The 25476-nt window shown below is 37.7% G+C and overlaps 1 protein-coding gene across 4 annotated transcripts; it reads left to right on the plus strand.

Annotated features, from left to right (window-relative positions):
• Nucleotides 1-413: 413 nt before the first annotated feature.
• TBK1 (TANK binding kinase 1) lies at nt 414-25476 on the plus strand. Of its 4 annotated transcripts, none has more exons than XM_027887762.1 (21): nt 414-506; nt 4528-4648; nt 5474-5614; nt 6409-6538; nt 7110-7291; nt 8106-8266; nt 10131-10241; nt 12008-12187; nt 13633-13829; nt 15058-15116; nt 15866-15957; nt 16388-16489; nt 18285-18363; nt 19243-19364; nt 19490-19566; nt 19911-19950; nt 22155-22256; nt 22350-22446; nt 23169-23275; nt 23581-23652; nt 24414-25476. In XM_027887762.1, the coding sequence occupies exons 2-21, from the start codon at nt 4562-4564 to the stop codon at nt 24463-24465; spliced, it is 2190 nt and encodes a 729-aa protein (XP_027743563.1). In that variant the 5' UTR covers nt 414-506; nt 4528-4561; the 3' UTR covers nt 24466-25476. The 4 variants fall into 4 exon arrangements, with proteins under 4 accessions (XP_027743563.1, XP_027743564.1, XP_027743567.1 ...); XM_027887763.1 differs by having other exon boundaries at nt 447-532; nt 4527-4648; XM_027887766.1 differs by lacking the exon at nt 414-506 and adding an exon at nt 541-553.

Raw genomic sequence — 25476 nt, forward strand, 5'->3', positions numbered from 1 at the left:
CTAAGTGGGAGCAGCGATGTATGAAAGCTACCAAGATTTTGCTAAGTTTAAATGCGGGGTGAGGGGGGGAATCCCACGAAGGGCCATGGGTGAGGCGGGGGTCCCGCAGCTCTGGCCCGCTGCTCTGAGGCAGGACAGCGGCAGCTCTGCCCGGGGTCAGGCGAGGCAGCGGAACCTCCGCCGGAGCGATTACGCAGCAAAAAAATCACCACGGACACCGTGACCGGAACCGCTCCGAGCCCGCTGGAAACATCGCGCCAGCGAAAATAGCCGGAGCGACCGCTTTTACAGAACATCCGACTGCCACTCGCCCATGTCTCCCAGATGGTTTCCTTGACTCTCCCTTCACTCGCTCCGTAGGCGGGCGCCACAGCCTCGCCCTCCAGAGAGTCGGCCCCCGCGGACGGGGCCGGGCGGTGCCTCCGCCGCTCCGCCGCTCCGCCTCCCCGCGCCGGCAGGAAGCCGGAAGCGGCCGGGGCGCTGGGCAGGCCGGCGGGAAGCGGCTGGTGCGTAGGGCCGGCGGGCAGGGCAGTACAGGGCAGGGCAGGGCAGGGTGGGTCGGGTCAGGTGGGGTGGGGTGGCGGTGTCCGTGGAGCGCCGAGCCGAGGTGGGCTGAGCCAGCCGCTTGCTCTCTCCGCCGCCGCGGTGTCACCGAGGGGACGCGGCTGCCGCCGGGCGCGGTGGTTTCGGTTTCCCGGGGAGGCGGCGGGGCCTCGCCGGGGGTAGGCGGCACCCGGAACGGGTCGCGGGCGGCAGCGGCGGGCCCGGCCCTGCAGCCCGGGAGGGACGAGGCGGGGCTGGCGTGTTGGCGCGCCCAGGGCTCGGCCCTTGCCCCGGGGTCGGTGGTTTTCATCCCCGTGAACGTGCTTCAGGAAGTGGCGTCGTCTTTGTGGCTGTAGGAGTTGTTGAAGTTTTACCCCGGGAAGGACTTCCTGCCCTGGAGGTGAGCCCCGGTGCCGTGCCCGTCGTACCTCACGGCCCTTGGGAGAGGGGCTGGTGGGTCGATCGGGCCGAGCTCGTGGCCCTCCGTGGCTTTCCAGGAGCCGCAGTCCCAGACAGGCCGAGTGCTCTTCCCCCGTTACGGACTGGAAATGCCGAGAGCAGGGATGAGCAGCACTGGAGCCAGGCTTGCCATTGGTTTTATGTGCCTTTGGAAGAATGCGCTGCTTCGTACGGATTCAAGCAGCACGTTGTGTGGCCGAGGGCAGGGTATTTCCATGATTTCGATACCAGCTGTTGCACTGGAAACTTCCCTGAGGAGGTTATAGCTGAAGAAAGCAGGGGTAGAAAGCAGGAGCTTCAGGGGGAGAAGATTTTTTTTCTAGGCCTTAAGAGAGGGCATGCAGGGAAGTATAAAATCTTCATAGTTACCAGACTGTAAATGCTAACATAACATTTATTTGGAACCTCAGCACCTTGTCTCTTGGCTTTGGTGACATATAAGGTCTTGCCTGTAAACAGAAAGAGCCTTCACCTTAACTTCATTATCTGTCTCTGCATGCAGGTGTTAACAGGGGAACTGTACCTGCTTTGTACACTTATCCTGGGTGTGCCTGAGGTACAGCAAACTTTTTCTTATTGATCAGAAGAAGTCAGTACTCCTGCTTCTGGACTTAAAAAAAAAAACACATAAGCAATTCAGATGTTTTCTATTCCAGTCCCCTCTGCTGATAAGTTAAAAAGTAGTAGCATGACCAGAAACAGAAAAATATTCAATAAAAAAACACCCAAAAAGCAGTCCCTAAGCCCTTGAAATGCTAGTGAGTCATGGGCGACAATAAATCAAACTTCTGGCAGGAGAGATTTCTTTAGATATATATGAGAAACTTTTGACTCATCTAATCACAGAGTTAATGACCATAAGTGACATGTGAAGAAATGGAAAGTTCAGCATTAAGTCTCATGACAGAACCAATCATACAGTTAGAGCTAATTTTTTTTTTAGTAAGAAGCTCTAGGAAGATATAAAGAAAAAAGTTGCCATGCTAAGGTGTTTAGCAAAGATCAGTTATGAATCTGTCAGAGAACAGAAAGCTATTAAATCAAAGGAGGTCTAACATTAGGAAGGTTATTCAGTCAAATTATTATAATTTCAAGATTAAATCTGAATGAGACTTCATGCCTTAAAAGTGAAGACTCTGCCAAAAAGAATGTAGACTTTGTTATTAATATAAAAATATTATTTTGACAAGACAAATACAACACTGATTTTGTTTTGCTGCTAAATATGTATCCTGGGATTAATATTGGCATATTTATATCCGTAGTTTTAAGTGTGAAAAAGCCCAGACCTTGAGAATCCATTAAAACCTTGCTGGTTTGGGTTTTTCTTAATATCCACTGAAAGTTATTGAGGCTCATCTGTCACAGACTTGTCTTTTTGGTGTTTTTTTTCACACATTGACCTTCATGCAAATTTAATTAGTAAGAAGGTAAAGGAAAAGAGATCTGGTGTGTAAGCTCCCTCATCTTTATCACTGTGGGAAACTTAATAACTCAGTCTCCTAATAGGCTGCTACTTTTTTTTGTATTTGGATAGACATTGGTGAAAAAATTCTCCATACTTTGTCTGCTTAGAAAGGATTAGTTATGTTTCTGTGTCTTCGTATGAGTCTAATGCATGTTGCTTTGAAGTAGATGACAAAATACAAGTTTACTGGTAAAGTGCAAACTGGCTTGTTTCAATCAGAGTTTTAATTATGAAGATTTTCTTTTTAATTTGAAGATTTTACAAATTATTTACAGAGCAGGCTATGCATTATTTCTTTGCATCACCTCTTCCTTACTTTTTGTGTCTACATCATAGATAGTTCTTTGGCATCTACAGTAATTGCCAGCTGGGAGAAGTTATCTTATTCTATTATTACAAATTGTCTTGCCAGAGTTAACCAGGAATTGTAAGGGTTTGGGATGTGGGGGTGGTGTGCAGGTTTTCTGGTTGAGATTTGACATGAAACCTCTCATCCCTTCTAGAGGCACTGAGAACTTTATTTAGATTTTACATGTGGTGTTGCTGCATGACTCGATTTATTTTAGAGTAATGTCAGGGCTTTGCATGGTGTCATTGCATTCTGTAGGGCAAGTCATTGCCTGGATACCCTGGGACTGCTTTGGAAGAAGCTTTGCATCTCCCATGGGCAAATAGCTAAATGAAAGTATGAAATCTGCAGTTGGTACCCGTGGAGAAATGTGTTCAAAGTCATGAGAATATACAGCGTAGCGTGGGTGGGATCAGGAACGGTGCAGAGGTGGGTGCTCCATCCGGCTGCTGGAGCAGGATGGGGCAGCGGTGCTGTGGTGGCTCCTGTGCGGCTTTCTCTGCGCTGCTGCGGTGCACACTGTGAGGCTTCTGGTGCTGCCACCTTACGCACCAGGGAGCTCTCAGACAGTGCCAGCCGCCTTCCGGTAAGAAACCTGCACAGGAAATTGTCGAAGCTCTTCCTCAGTAGTTACGGGAAAGGCTTCTTTGTTTGATTATCAGTAGCAGTTTCCTGTCTATTAACACAGGCACATGCAGTGTCCCTGGCCAAGCTGAGGAAAGACTACTGCTGTAGGACCGACCATTCCCTGGTCCAGTTGTCATTTTGCTCATGAGATTCTTTAGATTTGGGAAGCTGCATCTTTGATTTTAGAGCCATTTGATAGATTTAATGGCAAACTCAGTGCTTTCATTAAATGAAAAAGGTAAGGGTATTCACCTGCAGCTCCTGCTGTTATGACAAGTGGGAAAATCTGGCAGTTCTAAAGTTTTGTTTCAGTAATTTTAATTTAATGGAATTGTTTTTTTCCTCTCTTTTGAATCTGTGAAGACTTGAGTATCTGACAGTTTACATTTTGAAGCCAGGCTGTCTGTCTAGAAATGATATGACTGTCTAATGTGAAATTTTAGAAACAAGAAAAATGATCCTTAATTTTTTGCAGTAGTAACTGGTGATTCTAGCAAGTAGCTGAAAATATTAGCGTCAATTGTGACTTTTATTTAGCTCATGTAAAAATAGCTATTTGTGAGTAGTTAGTCCAGTTCCTTTACAGTTGTACTGAAATGCAACTTCCAGAGCCAAAGGGATTTAAAAGATCTCTATCCACATGTGCCATATCCATTCTTTGGCATATGGACAGAATAATGGAATTCAATTACAGGTCTAGATTATCTTTAGAAGACCTTGTGCACATTTTTTTTACTCTTCTCTGTAGTTTTTGTTACTTTATAATTTAAACTTTACTGTATACAAGAGTAAAGGGATTATAAAGCTTTCACTTTTCCAGTTGATTTTTTCAAACAAAGTTGGGGGAGTACAGATCTTAAATGCAGTAAGGTGTTGTGTCTATGGCATTAGTTTGGATTGTTGGGCTTGGTTTTGTTTCCACGTTTCACCTCTTATTCCTCTACTTGGTTGTTCTTAATTCTGTGTGTCTTTGCAGTTATGGTTGTGGACTGGGTTTTTATTTTTCCTTCTAATTAAAATAAGTCCCTTTCATGTATTTTGCTAAATTGTAATTCAGTGTTTTGAATGCTTTGTTTTTAAGGTGAAAAAGAAAACTGTCTAATCAAAGAGCAGAGATGCAGAGCACTTCAAATTACCTCTGGCTGTTGTCTGACATTCTAGGACAGGGAGCTACTGCAAATGTTTTCCGAGGGCGACAGAAGGTTTGTGAGGAATTACTGACCTAAGTAACATGTAAACTTTGATTTTTTATTTTGTGTATGAGTAGCTTCATAAAATCAACAAAAAAAGTTCAAGATTTAGGCCTAAAGCAGGCCTGTATCTGTGTAATTATTCATACATAGTTTTTAATTTTTAATATTCATCCATTGAATTAGAGTTCTGTCATTTCTGAGGATTTGTTTTTAATATTGAATTATTTGCCCTTGTCCTAAATACTACTGTTATTAATTCTTCATATTATTATGTGGGTTTGAACTGCTTCAAGATTTTTCATGAGTGGTACGTAGTGCTTGAAACTGCCTATTTTGAAGAAACAAAATACTAGTTTATCAGTAAAAACAGAACAGTAAAGGAAAAGAGAACAACATTCAGCTACTGGAAGTTGTCTCTCAACTTAAGCAAACCATGATCCTCAACTGTAGTATGTGCTTGCCTCTTATTAATTTGTCCAAATAACTTACCTCTTGCTGAAAATATATTTTTCAGATAAGTTTATGGGTAATTCTGAAATGCATAGCCTTTCTTATGCTAACTGTTCTTTTTTTAAAAGCACTTAGATTTTTTGAGCTAATGAGTTTCCATTCTGCTAGTCAGTTTGCTTCTAGTCTATATTAAACTAAACCAATGTATGCGTAATTTTTTAGTAGAATCTTAGTTTTCACCTTCAAACAAAATAATATTTTGAAATATTTCTAGTCTGGTTATGCTCATATGTACAACAGAACTCAAAGCGCTTTGATAATGTCTATGTGTACATTTACAATCTTTTGCTTCTGTTTGATGAGTTGTTTGTTTGTTTTGAACAGAAAACTGGGGATTTATATGCTGTCAAAGTATTTAACAGTATAAGTTTCCTTCGTCCTGTGGATGTTCAGATGCGAGAGTTTGAAGTACTGAAGAAACTAAATCATAAGAACATTGTAAAATTATTTGCCATCGAAGAAGAGGTAATGAATTGTTGTAGTTGTGATCTGAGATGCATTGAAATAACTGCAGTAACTCTTTGTTTTACCCTTAACTGTAGGGCAAATAGTTAAATTTTTAAAGAATGGTAACACACATGATGATTTAAGTACTCCAACCCAACCACCGCTATTTTCTTCTTTTCTTTGTTTCTTAGTGTTGTTGCTGTTGCAAAAAATACACTTACTTTCTGTTGGCGAAACACCTTCAGTGTTTAGGTACAGGTTATGATTCTTTGTCTCAAGAAGCCACGGTCCTAAGTTTTATCTTGAATTAGGATTTTTAAGCCATATAAGCCTATGAATATTTGATACATAGTGATACTTTAGGGTTTCAGTAATCCTGGCAATTTTACGCTTTTGCTTTGCAACCAACTAGAACAATGACATAGGACATGTAAAACTGTTTAATAGCATAAATTGCAGTAGTTGACCTGAAACTGAGATGCTGAGAGTAGTAAAGAGTAAAGAAGGATAATTGGTTCTCTCAGCTTTTCTGGTGTGTAGTTTCTCATTTGTCCACCTATCAATACTGCTGTCAACCTGCTAAGTCCTAGAACTTGAGGCTTTCTTAGTTTTTTCCCTTCTCCAAGGTGGAACACATGAAACAATATAAAAATCCACCTGCACTTCTTTTGAGGATGATCACCAGAATGAGATTTATCATATAGCTACAGACTTTCTTTTCTTTTTTGAAAGTAAGATTTTGTGGTTATATGTAATTTCTAACGTTGGTGTCACAGTAGTCAGAGACTTAATATTTTTTAATTTTTTTCCAGACAACAACTAGACACAAAGTTCTAGTTATGGAATTTTGTCCATGTGGGAGTTTGTACACAGTTTTAGAGGAGCCATCTAATGCCTTTGGTTTGCCAGAGTCTGAGTTCTTGATTGTTTTGAGAGATGTGGGTATGTACACTTTACTCTTCAGCCTAATTCTTTGACTGAAACAAACTCATACTTGTTTTTTGAAACAACAAGAGACAAATTTACGTAACTGTCAGCTAATTGAACAAATTAATAAGGTCATATGGAATCACTTCTTTTATTTTTGTCCATGTTGGTATAGGTAGCTGCACTAAGAAGCCATTTCTGTTTAAAGCATTGATATAATTCTTTTTTCTTTCTTTGTTTCAAGATTATTTTTCACACTTTGAACTGACTTCTAGTGATAAATAATTTCAGAAGAGTAAATTAAAAAAATAATTTAGTTTACCTGTGTTTACCTCTTACAAAACTTTCCTCTGTTACTTTATGGGAAAGATATTACTGAGAGCAAGAAATACTGTAATTTAGATGTTTGAAGGGGAAAAAAAAAAAAGCAATCTCTAGTCATGGTCTTTTTCTGAATTAAGTGCCCCTTCTCATTTCCATTTCCCAAAGAGAACGTGTGTGTCTTCCTAGCATCAGTTACAGTTCAGTGTTTGCACAGTCAGTCTCAAAATGTGTACATGAATTTGTTTTTTTTTTTTAATTGAAGTGGCTGGAATGAATCATCTCCGTGAGAATGGAATAGTGCACCGTGACATCAAACCAGGCAATATAATGCGTGTTATAGGTGAAGATGGTCAGTCTGTTTATAAACTTACAGACTTTGGAGCTGCAAGAGAACTTGAAGATGATGAACAATTTGTTTCTCTCTATGGCACAGAAGAGTATTTAGTAAGCCCATATGATTTCATTTTCTCTTGAAGAAATGTTTGAAGTCTGGGGCTTTTTGTGATTAGAGTTGAATAGGTGAAGGTCAGGCTGTTGGGAATTAGTGTTTAAACCTTTGTATTATAATTTTCTATAACTTTACGCTGAACTTCTTCACCTTGGGTCATGCCATCTTTTGCTACTCTGAGTATGTTCACCTTGAAATAATTTCCATGGCCAAATCTTGTTTTGTGTGAAAGGAGGAACAACAATATTCTAGTTATGAGCGGATTTGCCTTTATCTCTGTAGATATTTTTTAGTTTGTAGCTGAACTACTTGGACGATGTTAGGTGTAGCTAAGATTCACTTGACACCTTAATTAACCAAAGAGGGGCAGGCAGAGAAGCATCAAATACCTTAGGCACTGTTTTCTTCCTGCCATGTTTTCCCACATGTGCATTGTAATGGATATTCTCCTCTGCTGTGGATCTTTGTTCAGTTTGATTTCAATTGTTCCAATATCATTTAGAGGAATACTGACTTTCTCCTCTTTAGTAGTGTTTTATACAAGTAGTTGCTGTTTAGCTGAACTTTAAAATATTGTTTGCAAACTTTTCAGTAAAAGTGACTGTCATGCCTAGAACACTCTAGTGATAATCTGTCAGAATAGCTTAAGCAAATTCTGTGATGCATGCTAACTTTGCTTTTTGATTAAAGAGCTGAAAGTTTAGAATGACAGATTATCCTGCTGTGGGAAGATGAATTGGGGGTTTGTTCTTGATATTGTTCATAAAGCAGTTCTGACTTCTTTTTTCTTTTTTTTTCTTCTGTCTTTAGCATCCTGATATGTATGAGCGAGCAGTCTTGAGAAAAGAGCATCAGAAAAAGTATGGAGCAACAGTTGATCTGTGGAGCATAGGGGTGACCTTTTACCATGCTGCAACAGGGAGTTTGCCTTTCCGACCTTTTGAAGGACCTCGTAGAAACAAGGAAGTGATGTAGGTAATTTAGAAGGAGAATTTTATCTGTTGGTAAATTAAATCAGTCTGTGAAATGCTTTTTAGCAATAAATCCTACACACGTATAGTAATAATTAAAACAGTGAAAATAATTAAGAAAAAATGTTCTTTAAATTTGTGATATAGCCCCAGTAGGCAGCTGAGCACCACACAGCTGTTCGGTCACTCCTCTGTAGTGGAATGGGGAAGAGAACTGGAAAGGTTAAAGTGCAAAAACTAGTGGGTTGAGTTAAAGACATTTTAATAAGTAAAAAAACACCACAACAAACAGCAACCCTTGCCCCTTAAACCCAAAGGGAAACAAAACCAAGAAAAACAAGTAATGCAAAAAAACCCCAGTTCCTCACAAGCAGCCATCTGATGCCCAGTCAGTCCCTGAACAAATGCTACCCTGGCAAATTCCACCCCCTGGCCTCAGCTTCTGTTGCGGAGCAATATGGTATGGAATATCCCTTGGACTCGGCTGTTATCCTGTGTCCCCTTCCAGCTTCTTGCCTGCCCCCAATCTGCTCGCTGGTGAAGCCGTAGAAAAGTAGAACAGGCTGTGACACTGTGTAAGCACTGCTCAGCAATGACTAAAAACATGGCTGTGTTAATAACGCTGTTTCGGTCACAAAGCCAAAACACAGTACCATACACTGCTATGAAGAAAATTACTTCATCCCAGCCAAAATCAGTACTAACTTTCTGCTTCAACAAGGATTTTACTGTGTGGCAGCTTAAGACCTGAATTAAGTATCAGAGCTCCCCCAAAAGACAGATGTTTTTTCACACATCTTTCCTTTAGCATGGCACTGGGCTGGTCTGTTGCTGTGTGGTGTATATAACTTGGATATTCGGGCAAAATTATGGTATTCGGAAATTGGCTTTCAGCGCTGCAAATTTTTGTAGTCCTTTAAATTATTGTCTTCCCAGGCAGTCTTGAAATGCATGCGTTACCCATGAGACTAACATTTGATTAGTACAGTTGTGGACTGTGGCTGAAGATAACAGGGATAGCTCCTGAATGAGAAACAGAAGTTGTGTCTATGGCACGATGACTGTATTTGATTCCTGTTTCATCTTAGTCTGGTTCTATTTTGTTGTTCTGTGTGTTGCATTTGAAAAATAAAGCAAGGTGGAACTTGGGAGCTCTAACACACCAATAAGATCTCTGTTCTAGTATTCCTTGTAAAGCTGACTCCAGTTTTCTTAGCTGAAGAAATTTCCCATCTTGTGATTTTCCCGCAGGCACCCTTGTCGTTGCTGCTGCTTGAGACATAAGCAGGGAACATATCTTTTGTATGTACCTTGTCCTCCAGAAAGACAAAGCGCAGCTGAAATGTTCTGTTGTAAAAAGCCTGTTGCTTCTGATTCATCTAATGAGAAGTTTGAGAAATACTGGCCTGTGCAGTACAAATTTAGACAATGCTGAATTGTATCCTGATTTCTAGATGTTTCTTCTTTATCCCCAAGCCACTTTGTGGTGGCTAAATTTCATCTCTTGCTGTGGAACGCGCTAGAATTTAGTCATGTTAGTGTCTTAAGTTGCACTAAATTGACTTTGATTAATTAACATTTATGAAAAATTTAGATTTTCTTCAGTATGCTGGAAATATCTCCCAAATTCATCCCCAAGCCTGAGGTAGACAAATTTGTTTCTCCAGCATAACTTTTCTTTGCTCTTTCAGCACTGTTCTGTCAGCTTGTAAGCAAAACTTCAGTTACTGCACCATCTACAAATTTAGGCCAACCTGTTGTTTAGATTTATATTATTGCTGGCCCTTTGAGGATTAGTTACTAGACCTATATATGTATAAGAGGTAGTAGTTGAAGTCTCTATTATTTTTGTAATGTATTGCAGGTATAAAATAATCACTGGAAAACCTTCAGGGGCTATTTCTGGAATACAGAAAGCAGAAAATGGACCAATTGAGTGGAGTTGGGAGATGCCTATCTCTTGTAGTCTTTCAAAGTAAGTTTAAACTGTTCACAAAATGTTTCAATGCTACTTGAGTGTGTTTTTTGAGTTATTTTCTCAGGATTGTGTCTTTGGAACAGGGATCTGATGCACTTTTTTTCTTCGAACTCTTCGGTACATAAGTACAGTCTGATATTAGGTTATCAAGTGCTTTTTCTTCCCATCTGTTCAAATAGTTTTATGACTGCTAATTTACAAATTGGGACCTGGGAATCTGAAGTGGTATGAGTAGAAGAAAGGTTATTACTATTTTCTCCACCCTCAGGAATGAATATGAAGAATCAGTAACTTTGATGGCCCTCCCTTCTTGCAAGAATGTGACTTCAGACATGACAAAGATTAGGCAGTAGGAAGGAAATAAGAAAAAACAGTTCAGAGGCTTACTTTTTGCTAGGAAAAAGTCACATCAGCATATTTTAACATTTAGTATCTTTAAATTTTATCATCATATTTTTGCTTCATAATATTGTGTTCTTAATATTCAGTTGGAAGAGCCATGGAAGATCTAATTTCAGTATGACCTTGAAAACACCTTCCATAACCTATTTACCTCTTTATCTTCCTGAGATTTCTTCAGTATTTTAAAGTTACTACTCTTTCATGGTAAGGAGGAAAATAAATTAGTCTGTGAACCAACTCTAGAAACAAAGTTTCTGAAAGCCAAATATGTAGTTCTGTAAGGGATGTAAGAGTCAAAGTCTGGTTTTTATCAATTCATTAGTTTACATTGTACAGAACTTGCAATTTATATGTATTTTTCATGATACTGCCCAGTTGTTTTCTCTGTTTATTCCATATAATTGAACTGCTTGAAATAATAAAAGAAAGTAGATTTTTTCATTAAACATCTGTTCACACTGATATTTTTAAGTAACATTTAAACAGTATTTACTGTTATAAGTTTAGTACTAAAGTGAGTTTGAGCACAGCATCCTCTGGCCTCTAAAGGGGTCGTCAGTGTGCTTGTAAGCCATTGGAGCTTGCTTCAAAAAGTTACCAGTTTTACTGCTGGATTCAGGTTTGATGTGCACATAATGTTAGAACTTATGGGAAGTTGTTCATGGTAACACTGGACTAGGATGCATAAAGTTCCTTGGAATTCAGATACTCAAAGTAGAAATGCAAGAAATTAAAGCTGACCTTTCTCTTAGAATGGGAATGACTGTAAGGCAATAGTTGACTCATTTTTCTTTGCAGCAGTCAAGCTGCATGTGTGGAGTACTTACTTAGCCCTGTCTTAATCAGGATGAATTCTTAGTGTTGACAATTTAACTAATGAGTCTTTGCTAACCCAGCTGATTTTGACTGAAAACAATATAGTGTGCTCGCACAAGCAGCTCTGCCAGCAAACCATAAATGGCAGTAGCTTCCTGATACACTGTGGTAAGTGCACATGTGGGGTGAGCTGGGTAAAAGGCTTACAGCAGTGGTAAAAGGTGACCTCGGCTCTGCAATCTAGACTTGTTTAATTGCATGTCATTTTTGCAGTTATCGGTGAAATTTGCTAAATACCAAGAAAAAACATGTGATAGTTGAGGCTAAAAAGGAAAGACATAAAGTGTGTGTAGTAATGAAAAACAATGGGCATTACTGCTGAACATTTTGTTGCTCAGTAGAGGGGGGGAGGGAAAAAGGCACTGGCCTTCAGGCATAAGAGATTTGCATTCATGAGACCAGTCAAATAAAGTATTGCAACTGGTTACAAAGTGAAAAGTTCCAAGTTCATCCAAGTTGTCTTATCTCTGCCTGGTGTCCTCTAGGGGTCTGCAAGTTCTCCTCACACCTGTCCTTGCGAATATTCTCGAAGCAGACCAGGAAAAATGCTGGGGATTTGACCAGTTTTTTGCAGAGACGAGTGACATACTGCACCGAATAATAATCCACATATTTTCATTACAGCAGATGACCTTGCACAAAATTTATATTCACAACTATAATACGTAAGTGTTTTCTCTCTCTGTTTTCATTACTTTGCTCTTATTCAGGCTAACAGCACTGTGACCTCAGATCAGCAGTGTTACAAATTCATCAGCCTTTCCTTCACAGTTTATCTGAGAAGTGAAAGGATGCAATTATTCTGTGTAGTCACAGTCCATAGAAGCGTGTTGACCAGAAATAAAAATAATTGAATCAACTGATCTTAAACTTGATCTTATTTAGTGACAAAACACAGACTTAATCCTTGACCTGTTGGCAATGTGTTTGTTTTCACAATGGAGACCAATTCATCCCATATTTGTATATATTACTTATCTACAAAGTAATTTTCTAGAGACTGTGTTCAGGTCTAGTTTTTCTTATCTTGTTCTCAAGAACACAAAAGGCACAAGTCATCTCTGATGTAAAACTCTCGCAGGGGTTCTGAAATGGTAATTGGTATAGTTTAGGATCTTTAGTTATATGGGGTTCACTTTATGGCCATTAAGTGCTGATGTTAAAAGCTTTTAAGTATAGAAATATAAATGCCTTTTCTCTGCCTTATTACAGATAATACAGACCATATCATATTCTCTAATACACAAACACATAGTGTTATTTCATTAGATATATAAATACAGTTCTGGCTTTTTCCAAGTTTTCTGTTCTGTTGTTTGTATTTTGAGAAAGCGCATATATTATTTTTATGGAGAAATCTTGCTTGTAGCTCAAGCTGCTCTTTTTATTTTATTTTCAAAATTTATTTTATTATTAATATTTACTTTTATGATTATATATAACCTAGCTGTAGTATTAAGAAGTAGCAGTGTACTACTGCTGCACAGGAGGCAAATTGGTCCTTCCTGTGGTTGGTTTTTGTGTGGTGTTTTTTTTTTTTGGGGGGGGGGGATGTATAGTGTTATAAATTTTTATACCTTCTATCGATTGATTGCTGGAAGTAGAATTCCAGAGTGTCTTTGGTCTTCCTTATCATTTTGGTTTTAGGAAATAATCTGGTTGTCTGGTAGCTTGCAGGATGAATTTAATTTTTAAAATTTTTTAATGTGTAAAACACCAGACGTTTCTTTTGGAGAGACCATCTGTCCCCTTTGAAGAAAAGGGTATGCTGAGAAAACCTAAGTATGCTTCCTTCCCCTCATCTGCTGTTGCCTGTTTTTACTGACCTTCAAACCAGAGCAAGTTTGTTTACACAGACGTGCTTTGGTGGAAAATCAAAGGTAGAAAGGAAGTTTGATATTTTGCAGGAAATAGCATTTATTTTTGTAACAGAGCAACCTTGAGCCTTAATCAGCGTGCTGCTTTTTTTCTAGTTACAAGTCAAATGCTTTATGTGTAAAACCACTTCTTAATTAACCAGAAGTAAAAGCAGTTTTTATTTAAACGCAGAATCTGAGTTGCTGAACTATAGTGAGTCTAACTATTACTGAATATATTGTTTGTGTTATAGAGCTGCTATATTTCATGAATTGGTCTACAAACAGACAAAAATTCCATCTCAGAATCAAGAACTGATATATGAAGGTCGGCGTTTAATACTAGAGCCTGGCAGATTGGCACAGCACTTCCCCAGAACGACTGAGGAGAATCCTATCTTTGTAGTGAGCAGGGAACCTGTCAACATTGTTGGATTAATCTATGAAGAAGGTATATGAAAGCAGTTTCCCCTTTCTTATAGCTATCTTTTGTAATAGTTTGAGTTATTTAATGTAATCGGTTTATGTCTGTTACGTCTTAGAAATAGCATTTGAAATTTTTCTTTGTTGATACTTGAAGTTCTAAGAATGTGGTCCAATGTTTTTCATAACTTCTAAGTATCCAGAACACCTGGAAACACCCACAGAAACAGTAGGTGCTTGTAATGTTCCAAGGGCTTTGAACCTGAGCATTTGTGTGTTAAGATGTAGTGGTGCATATTAAGTTCTGAGGGTTTTTTTTTTGAAGCATGACACTTAACAAGTAGAAAGGAACATTATAGATGGTAATTCGAAGATGGTTCTTTTGTTCCATTACATTCTCACTAAGTGGAAAATCAAGTTTTGTTTATATTTGCGATGGCTATGATTAGCCTTTCAGTTCCCAGAGAAGGTTTTAATAATTTACATTTGCTCAGAAGAGAAGGTAATGGCCTAACAGGAAAAAAAGAGAAATCAAGATTCTGAATTTCCATTTAGCATTGAGAGGCTTACAGAGGAGCCTATGCCAGAGCCCTTTTTTATATGTGATGAGGCGGAGGATATGGCTTCAGTTGAGAGATCAGTGTCGCTTTTGTCAATATGTCCTACGTACTGACTGCTCAGGCCAGTAGTCACTCACACAGAGGTGCTGAAGGATGCAGGTAGGTGAGCTGTTTGTGAAAGGATCAGCGGGGACTTAATATTGTCAGAGCCTTCTGAGATAGTCAGCGTGAGAACAAAGGAGATTCTGCTGACAGAGGCTACCAGAGGTTTAAAAAAGCTCTTTGGTGAAGTCCTGCCCTGAAGAGTCTCAGTGAAACTGAGCAGCCATGAGATAGAAAGAGCAGCCAAAGAAAGGGCTGAAGAACAGAACTATACAGTTGGCTTTCTCAACGGAGAGAAATTGCTAGTGGAGACCTGCATGAGATTTGTGCTGTGCAGCATTTTCAAAAATGAGTCTGGAAAAGGAAGTGAAGGTCAGTTTGCTGAAGATACCAAGTTATTTAGAGCATTTAAGACAAAGGCTGATTTTGAAGGTGTGCATGAGAACCACATGATATCAAAAGGCAGTGCAGTAACAGAGTAGATTAAAATCCATGTAGATACACATAAACAGTGTACAGGATGGGGAGGGAAAATCTGAACTTTTGAAGTCTTATGGAAAATAAAAAATTACAGATACTTGTTTTATATTTCAGTTTTACTTCCAAAAGTACATCAACGTTATGATTTGGATGGGGATGCCAGTATGGCTAAAGTGAGTAATTATGATTTTAGTTTATGATTTAGTTTATATACCTGATACTCAGATAATGATACTGAAATGAAAGCTACTCAATTTTAGATGAATAATGTTAATAAAACTATTTTAATATGCTAATGAGGATTTCTGATTGACGGAAATATATTTGTTAACAAAGGATCTAAAAGTATAATAAAACCTTACTTTGCATACAAAATATGGTTGTATATTTAAAACAAACAAACAAACAACCAAACCCGAAGTCCAGTCTTCTAAATTCCAACTGCTCTGTTATTGCATAATTCAGTGTTAGGGGGAAAGGAGCCTGACACTGTGGAGTCCTGAAGTAGCTAGAAGATTAATAACATCAGGTGTGATGATGCAAAATTTAACATTAGAAAAGTAACTTGTCATTTTCTCTCAATAGAGAGGAGTCTCTAGGACTCTGCATAAGGGTGGAATTTCTGTTGCCTCTTAGAAATTTTCAGAATCTGTGGGGGACAAGTAGAGCATGTTTCATTCTTTTGGTCATTTTTGTAAAACTGCTGAACTGGAAAACTCACTACCATGTTTAGTTCTGCCTCCATAATGAGTGTTTGGTTGTCTCCTGACTAAAGTTTAGGCCAAATTTTGCATTTTAAATCACCATCCTCATATTGCTCTTTCTTTTATCAATCTGTTTTGCTTTCTTGTGATGTACTGACTTGAAGCAATAGTTAAGAGAATGCCAGATTAGTTCTTATGTTGCTTGTTTTTTCCTTCAGGCTGTGACAGGTATTGTATGTTATGCCTGTAGAGTTGCCAGTTCTTTGCTACTTTACCAGGAGCTGATGCGAAAAGGAATACGATGGCTAATGTAAGCAATTGATTGCATTTCATTATGCCTTTTTTTTTTTTAAATTGAGGTATGCCTTTATTATCAAAACACAATTCTGTGATCTCTTTTATCTTGGAAGGTTTTCCTTACTCCTTGAATATGAATAGGCTTTCTGAATTTTTTCCTTCTTGCAGTTATTAGGAAAGTGAAAATATTTTTTCCTGAAAATAAAGTTAAGGTATTTGCAAATTAACTTTCTTCTGTACATAATTTAAGTTTAACCTCTGGTAACATGCAGGGACAATTGAACAACTTGCACAAGGTATCTTTATATGAGGATTATGGTAATGCATTTCTAAGTGAAAGCAATTCCTAGTGGCAGTTATTACTGCAGGTATATTGTTCTGTTATTGATTGGTAGGATGGCAGTTGAATACTTTTGTTATGAACTAATGCTTCACTTTTTTAGTGAAATAATCAAGGATGATTACAATGAAATGGTTCATAAAAAGACAGAGGTTGTCATCAGGCTGGATTTCTGCAGCAGAAACATTGAGAAAGCTGAGAAAATGTGAGTAGAAGCACTACACCAAATGCATTGATTTTTTCATTATCCTTTTTAGTGACAGTAATATTTCAAGTTATGGTTATTTGCAGGGGGGTTTGCATCTAAAAATTAAATTTGAATCAGCATGGATTTTCTGATGGAAATGACTTAAGCAGATTTAGTCATATGCTTTTACTCAGAGTATTAATTTTGCTGCTTAACCCAGTAAGAACAAATAATTACTATTAAGTAGTAATTGTGTGTGTCCTTTTTCTCCTTTCTTCTCTGACTCAGCTCATTTGCTGTTGTTGGCTCTAGAAGCTATAGTAAAGCCCGGACAAAGAATCGAGAAGCTTTCATTTCCTTTCATTAGTGCTTTTGTCACAGAGTTCAGTTGTGTATGACTTTAAATACTGCCCCTTTCACAGCTTTAAAACTGTAGCATTTTCTGCATGGAAGAAGTTTTAATGTTGAAATATAACATAGAGCAGCTGCAAATAAAACCAAAACCACCCCCCATGCAATTTAAAAAGAAAAAAGATAAACACCCCCCAAAAAAACAAAGCTACATTAGGATATCACTAGATCACAGTGCATGCATGTAGGCACACCAGAAATAAACTGAACAGGAAATTCTACATCTGTCATTATTTTAAGCGCTTGACTATTATTTTTACCTATTTTGATTAATTCAAATGGAGAGGTCTTTATCACAGAATCTCACTGTTGCCCATATGGACCCATTCAGGTCTCTATGGACCCATTCAGGTCTCTATGGCAGAAAGATTTTTAGAGCACTTCCTGTAAAACTGACACAAATTATAATTAGGCAGCTAAAGAATTTTCTTTTAGTATAGGAGACCTCCAGGTTTTAAAAGATGAGAGAAGACACTTATTTCTCTTACCTTTCATGCTGAGGAAGCAAATGTTTTGCACTGGTCATACTGTCCCACGCTACCTCTTTCAGTCAGGTCCTAGTTGAAGGAGATGAGATTGCACTGTTCAGTTCTCCCTCCAAGTATTTTTTTTTCCTCTTCTCACCTTTGTTTCCTCTTCGAATTCCACTCGATGTCCAATTCAGAGTCAGATTCTTTTTCACTTTTAAAGAATCCTCTCAGTGTTTTGTTCAAGTCTTTCCACAAGGCTATGCTTTGAAGTGTGACAATGCATAGTTTTTATTTGAAAAGGTAAACAAGTATTGAGCAAAGTGTGTATTTTTGAAAGCAGTTGAACTGGTTGTTACTGTATTTTTAAAAATTAAATGTATCTGAGACTCAACAGGAAAAATATTGTCCTGAATAAGTTGGCACTTAAGCTATGGTCATATGGAAAACATCAGTATGAACAGATGGTCTTACCATCCCATCCTTTAAACTTTTACTAGCACAACCTTTCCAGTAAGTTTCCTCAGAAAAGCATTTTGGTGCACGGAAGTATTAGTTTATGTGTCATTGACTACTTTAAGTAACTTTAGTTTGGTAACATTTTAAAAGTTTTTTGATTAAAGAAAATAGTCCTCCACTGCCTGTGAAGTACAAGTAATGAGACTAGACTAAAGAATTCAGGAATGGAAGTTGCAAATTTCTTTTTAGCAGTTCCTACGTAAGAAAAAAATATGCAAGGAATTTCTTTTCAAAACTAAAATACTTCTATTATTAATGGCCACATAACATTGTCAGAGTTTCATGGTTTTGTTTGACAGAGACTGTATTTTATAGACAAGAAATGGAAGTTATTGTTACAGCCTGGATTAAAAAAATATTTTGAGTGTATTCACTGCTTGTCTATTTTCTCTAACTATGCTTTTTTTGGTGGTCAGATATGAGAATTTGATGCAGATCAACTTGGAAGCATCAGAAGTGGATGAAATTTCAGAGATACACACAAAACTGTTGCGTGTAAGTACAAAGATTCTGTGTCATTCTGAAAATGGTGTTTCTAAAGAAAAAGCCAAATACATGATAACACAGATTTCTGTGAAAAACAGCTCTGAATTTTCAGTGTAATTTTTAGATTGCCCAGTAGTTGTTAAAATGTCCATACTAATGTGAATATCTTTCTGAAAACAGGGTAAAGCCTTTTATGTTAGCTCAGTGTAGTGAAAATAAGTTCCTGAAAATAGGGTCTTATTTTCTAAAATACTCAAGTAAAGAATTATAACCTGGAAATATATTTTACTTTGCTGTTATTTTCCCATTCCGTAAGAAATTTTTAACTACTTTGTTTGCTTTCTAAAATGTTATATACACAAAGACCCATCAGAACAATCTGATTTGAAATGTGCATGATATTTCCAGACAAGTAAGGAAAAATTGAAAATAATTTTACACACTGGTGTCCTGGGAGGAGGTATAAAGTTCTCCATTGTAAAAGCAAAAGATGATTAGTGCATTTTTATTTTGAATGTTGTATGAACTGCAGAGAAAGAAAGATATGAATTATGTGCATAGTCAGTATATGAATTCTTAACAAACCAAAAGAACAAGTGTAGAAGTAAATCGGGTATATGAAAGATTGAAACTTACTATTGAAAGAGAATCAAATTTAACTAAATTAACAGAAATGCCACCATCAAATACGATTCTTTCTTTAGTAATACCAAATTTAATACCATATTTGCTTTTAGAAAAACCTTGGCAAATAACTGGACATATTTCTTTAATGGAGATCATTGACATAAATGGGTCTATAGTATTAATGTGTTTAGTCTCAAGTAATCCTCAGGTAATTTTTCACTTTTCCCAGTGGTAAGACTGAACTTTCTTGCTCTTACGTAGCTCTCCAGCTCTCAGGGCACAATAGAAACTAGTCTTCAAGATATCAAAACCAAACTCTCTCCTGGTGGTTTACTGGCTGACGGCTGGGCAAATCAGGAAGGCATGCATCCAAAAGACAGAAAGTGAGTAACTGTATTTAATGTTCTAATATGTGTCGAATTCTACACTGAGTTGTAGTTCATAAAACTCATTAATAGGTACTTGAGTTTATGTGTAAAATCTCATTTTCTTCCTTTTGTCTCTCTAGTCCAGAAAGGCTGCAGGCGCTGCTGTCTTCCATCACAGACATTTATTATCAGTTCAAAAAAGACAAAGCAGAACGAAGTAAGTAACTTATTTGATTCACTTTTAACATAAAATGTAAGGTAAGGACAGATCAGTCTTTGTTGGACTAGAATGTTTGTGACAGGTATGGAGAGTTAGCCACAGTGAATATGTCTGCTGGTCTTTCTTTGTGTGATACCATCTTAAAGCCCATGTCAATGAAACACCTCTGTTAATAGCATAAATTTTAGTTGGAAGACTGGAGAGGAGAAAAAAAATAAATGACCACTTTTACCTATCAGGAGAAGGAAACCGTATAGGAAATGGGTAAATTTAGTTGATTTTGGCATATATACAGCTAACAGAATTAAACTGCTAATGTCTGTCATCTGTTCTGATTCTAGGGCTTCCCTATAATGAAGAACAAATTCACAAGTTTGACAAGTAAGTTTTGAAGTTACCTTTGGGAAATACCATGATTGCTTTCAGGTCCTTCAGGTGTTCTTGCCAATAACCTCTTCTGCTGGTTTTTATTGTAAATTATAACCTCTTTAGGATTGCTTGGGGTGACAGGATGTGATAATGAGGTGCTTTCTGGCTGTGGCATTTCTTCACTGGTAGGACTTCTAAATGTGAAATACCTGTACGTTATCTGGGCATAACTGTTATACAGGAAGTACACTTTTTTTCCTGTTTTTTTTTTTTTTTCAGGGATGAAACAGCCCTCAGTAAGACTGAAATGACTTTGTAACTAAAGTGGACATAATTTTCTACAGATCAAAAATATAGGGACTAGCTAAATGAAATTCTAGCATGATTTAATCTTCCAGAAAATATAGCTTGCAAAATAAATTTTAATGCAGTTTTCCATGCCTATTTAAAATTGTCACGAGAAGTGGCGTCACGAAGTGTCTCTGTGTAACCTGGGTGTTTAGACTCCCATTAGGCTCCACTGACTCTACACTGATGCGCTTGTCTCAGGATTGATTTGGTTCGTCATACACAGTTTCCCTATGCCATTTAAGTTGCCCTAAGGTATTTGAGACTGGCAGGTAGGACACAAGTCAAATGGGTAACCTACACCTTTCTGCACAGATGGTCGGAAGCAGGGCAGGGGTATCCTTGCTGGAGAAGAGAGTGTTGCATGGAGACCTCATGGCAGCCTTCCAGTAGCTGAAGGGAGGCCTACAAGGAAGCCAGAAAAGGAGACTTCATCAGGAACTGTAGTGATAGGACAGGAATAATGGCTTCATATGGAAAGAGGGGAAGTTTAGGTTAGATATATTGAAGAAATTCTTTACTGTGAGGGTGGTGAGGCACTGGGACAGGTTGCCCAGAGAAGTTATGGCTGTCCCATCCCTGGCAGTGTTCCATGACAGGGACATTGGAACTAGGTGATCTTTATAGTCCCTTCCAACTCAAGCCATTCTATGATTCTATCTCAAAGTGTGCTAGATGCTTATGTATAAGTAATTAAATTATTCGTCTAGCAACTGATCAGTTGAGTGGTTCCCTAAACTTTTCTGAGTGCTGACTACAGCTAGAAAGCTGCTATGCAGAGGGCACTGTTTTCTCACAAGCATGCCCCTTGATTTTCCCATAGTGAAAGCTAAATTGGATAACTGGAAACAGAAGAGAGATTTTTCTTCTACTCAATTCATGTCCTTGCATTACTATGTGAATAACTTCAAATAAATAGGCTTCATTTTCATGGATTTGAATACTGGTATATTTTCTACCACACGTGTCTCCTTGAGATTGTTCAGGTTATTTTGAGATCCTAAGTACGTCTTACTTGATTCACCTCAGAGAGAAACGGCAGTAGTTTTTGTTAAGGGCTGTGCGCTATTAGCAGCAGGGGCTGGCCTTTGTAATATTTACCTCTAGGCAAACAATTGAGCAGCACTCAGTTTGAATTTTTTGTTCTGGTTGAATGATAGGTATGCATTCCTGATAACAGTCCTGCAACACTCTATCGAGAATTTAATTAACCAGTAGCTATCATGCAAGACTTAATGAAATACTAGAAGCAAGTGTTTGATTGTAGTGTTCCAGTATCCCTTAGTTTCACTTACTGGTTCAGTGCATAGCTTAGCAAGGCAGTTACACTGGGATTACTGTCTGCTGCACTAGCCAGAACTGGGTTTTGTTTTGCTCTCCTGTCCTTTTCTGCTTGTTTTTTTCTCTTGTCGTAAATTTAGACTGAAACAAAACTCCTGTTCTTTTTCTTGCATGTATGTTACTCTCTGCAAAGGATTATTCATATATACTGGAAACTCCAAGTATCTGCAGTAGGCAGATAAGAAATGATAAGGATTTCTGTCCTTTCTATTTAGAATCCCTTTTCCTTAAATATACCAACTCACTTAATACTGATTCAAAGAAGACACCTGACCATTTGTTCTTAACAAATAATTGCAACTAAATGCTTCAAATAATTTTATTTTTCTCCCTACTAGGGAATGTTTTTGAGATATAAACTGTCAGTTCCTGTAGAATGTTGAGTTCTCACACATTACCACAGGATGAAAAAAAGGTGGCTGAACAGATTTTTAGTTCACAAACCTCTTTTCCAAATTTCAGAAAGTAAGTCAGAAGAACGGGTTCTGAACGCAGTACAACACTGTTTTAGCTGTTTTGTGTTGCAGGCAGAAGCTGTATTTGCATGCTACGAAAGCCATAGCTCTTTTCAAAGATGAATGTGTCAGCAAGTATGATGCATTTTTGGACAAAGCTGAGGACTGGACAAGGCAAGCTACTTATTGATTTCTTTAGTAGTTGGTGATATTCACTGTACCACTTTTATACAGGCAGGTCTTTAAAGCAAACTTCTTTTCTTTTAGGAAAATGCTTCACACAAGGAAACAGTTACTGGCCCTCACCAACCAATGTTTTGGTATTGAAGAAGAGGTTTCCAAATACCAGGACTATATAAATGAGGTAGAATGCTTCGAAGTTATGTGAAGTATTTGCATAGATAAAAGACTTCCACGTACTTTAATGTCAATAGTATTGTTTACAGTGAGCCTTATATTAATGCACTTGTATTAAAACACAGGGCTTCATGGATGCAGTATGTGGTCTGTAGTAGCTTCATTGCTGATGTCAGAGTGGACTAGAGAGTGCTGTTATTTTTTGAATCATGACGAGTTTGGGGAGGGATTGGATTTGCAGTGGGGGAGGCATTTGGCAGGGTTTGTGGTTTTTTGGTGATTTGATGTTGGGGGTTTTTTGGTCATGTTGGCATTTCTCCCCCAAAAAATCTGTGCAAATGGATGTGGTTTCATTGAGAAATGTTCTGTGCAATTGTTACCATAATCTCTAGGTCCTCAGATAATGTTATCTTAATACTCTTATGGAGCATAAAAACACTACTTTCATAATTGAGATTTAGGGGATACATGCTAAAGGATATATATTTAACTAATGCTGCTGGTGACATGAAAGAAAATGTTTTGTTAAAATTTGGATGTTGACTCTGCAGGAATTAACAGAATTACCTCAAAATTGAGAGAATTAAGAGTATTTTCATGTAGTAAAATTACTTTTTAGAGAGGAAAGATAAATAGCAATGGAGAATTTAAAGAAGGATTTTAAGGTGGGCATCAAGATATACATGACAACTTATATTGTAACTTAAATTTTGTGTTTATTTGTTATAGTTACAAGATGCACTGCCACAGAAAATGTTTGCAGCTTCCAGTGGGATGAAACATACAATAAATACAGTCTATCCAAGCTCAAACACATTAGTGGAAATGACCCTTGGGTAAGAATTTCTCAGTGGCATTGATGTAATATTGTATACCTGCTATGTAGGTAAACAGAAAAAAAAATAGTTGACTTAGTGATTGCTGTATTAAGATCAAGAATTTTATATTGCACAAGTGGTGGTACAGATCTGCAAGTGAGTAAGGAACAGCACTAGTTTATCTTTTGGTTAATAACCAACTGTTATCTGTCCCTATTTTGTATGTAAAGGCAAGTTGCTCAAAGCATGTGGTGGTGAGTGATCAGAGCAGGTAACTCTCCATATAAAAACTATAACCTCTCTTTTGCTTTTGGTTACTGCAGTATGAAGAAACTAAAGGAGGAAATGGAAGGTGTTGTTAAAGAGCTGGCTGAGAACAATCACATTTTGGAAAGGCAAGCAGTTGTTTTCTCTTTTGGGGCTGATACTAAAACAGGCTTTATTTGTAGACCTAGAATTTAAACTAAGGGACAATTCTATAATGTCTTTAACTGTAAATATATTTTGAACTATTGAAATGAGATGTAAAAAAAAAAAAATTATTCAAAACCTTGGAACATTACTGTAAAATCATTCTGACGTAGCCCTTTATGTGGCATTTTTGTTTCATTTTACTTAGGTTTAACTAATAAAAATATTTGTTGCACAGACAGATCAATCATGAATTTAAACATAGTACTGTTGCAGCAATCCAGTGATATCTTTTAACTTCTGGCTTTTAGACATTACTTTTAACAACTGTGGAATTACATGAATCTGAATGAATGATTTTGCAGTTTTCAGATTGCTTAAATAAAGCGAAGAAGCAAACATTCCTTATAATCCTGAGGGGGGGGGTGGTGTTATCACATACAGACTGACTTTGCTTTTTCTCTGTGATGATGATAAAATATTTAAAAATAACCATCTCCTGAAAGCTCCATGGTAAATTGCCGGTAGAGCAGAGTTAACTTCAAGTTGAGTTAGTTATATTCTGTTCCCCACCCCCAGTCCTGTACTTTGGACCAAAGCATCCTCTCTTCTTTGCACATACAAAAGTTAGGTACGAATGCCTCTGTTGGCATGTGGCAAGGGAAAGGGTACCCTACTAATGAATTAAAGATTGATTCTATAATCTAGTCAACCACCTAAAAATATACTATTTTTTTTGGTTTAGATTTGGTGCTTTGACTAGGGATGGTGGCCTGCGGAACGTGGACTGTATCTAGCTTTCAGAGGACCGGAAGAGGACTTGTAAATTTTTTCAAAGGGAAAAAAGTACTCTTGGGACATTTAAAGGCAGATAATAAATCTGTATCCAGGTTTTTTTCCTTTGACAACTGTAATATTAAAGAAAATGTAAATATGTATAAGATGTAAATATAAAAGAAATATATATCTTTTCTTGGTCACTTTCAGGATTGAATTACTTCTGGCAGGGAATTGAGCCCCTTGGAGGATTTCTGAGGAAATCCTAAAGGAAAAGGTGTTGTTTATGAAATTGACGTTTGTCTGCTTTGAATATTGCCTTTTTTTTCAGAATGCAGTTTGGTCTTCACTGCAAGAGGACTTGCAGAACTCCATAACACCCTTGTATAAAAGGTGTTTTGGATTTCCTTTAACAACCACTGTTATTTAGGAGTCCAGCTGAATGCCTTTGATCACCACAGAACATGATGAATGTCTTAAATGAGATGTCTTTAAATGAGTGTGAGAATAGGGACTAAAAGCGCATAGGACAGAGCGGAAATGCATTTCTCTTTCCATCACATCCAAACTTAGTTCACTTCTACTTGAGAAAGAAAACTACTATTTTTTTAAGCTCTCTTCATATTTGGTGCCATGTTGCGTGTAATCATTTGACTGCTCTGTATATGGAAGTTTTGCACTCCAGCATGTCTGACTGAATGTCAAAATTCCTTTTTTGGAGTACACCACTTTCAGAATTTCCCTGTAATCTTGGTGTTCACCATAAGAGAAGTGGGTTCTTAAAATAGCTTTTTCAGGATATTGTTTGCAGGTATAATTTAAAAAAAATATTAAAAATTTATATGAGGAGAATTTGTGGGTAGTCAGACTGGATAGCATCATGCTTCAGTAGTAACTGAATGTTGGAAAAATAAGTTACTAGTCTAGATCTTGAAAAGGGACCATACCCACTGCTGAGTTATGACTGAGATCTCAAACTCAGATGGAAAATTTAGTAAGACTCTATTTTCCAGTATGAGTAGTTAGTACTT

The sequence above is a fragment of the Empidonax traillii genome, unplaced genomic scaffold (genome assembly GCF_003031625.1).
Source record: "Empidonax traillii isolate 1590-97213 ecotype Southwest subspecies unplaced genomic scaffold, ASM303162v1 scaffold221:size740363, whole genome shotgun sequence".
NCBI lineage: Eukaryota > Metazoa > Chordata > Aves > Passeriformes > Tyrannidae > Empidonax > Empidonax traillii.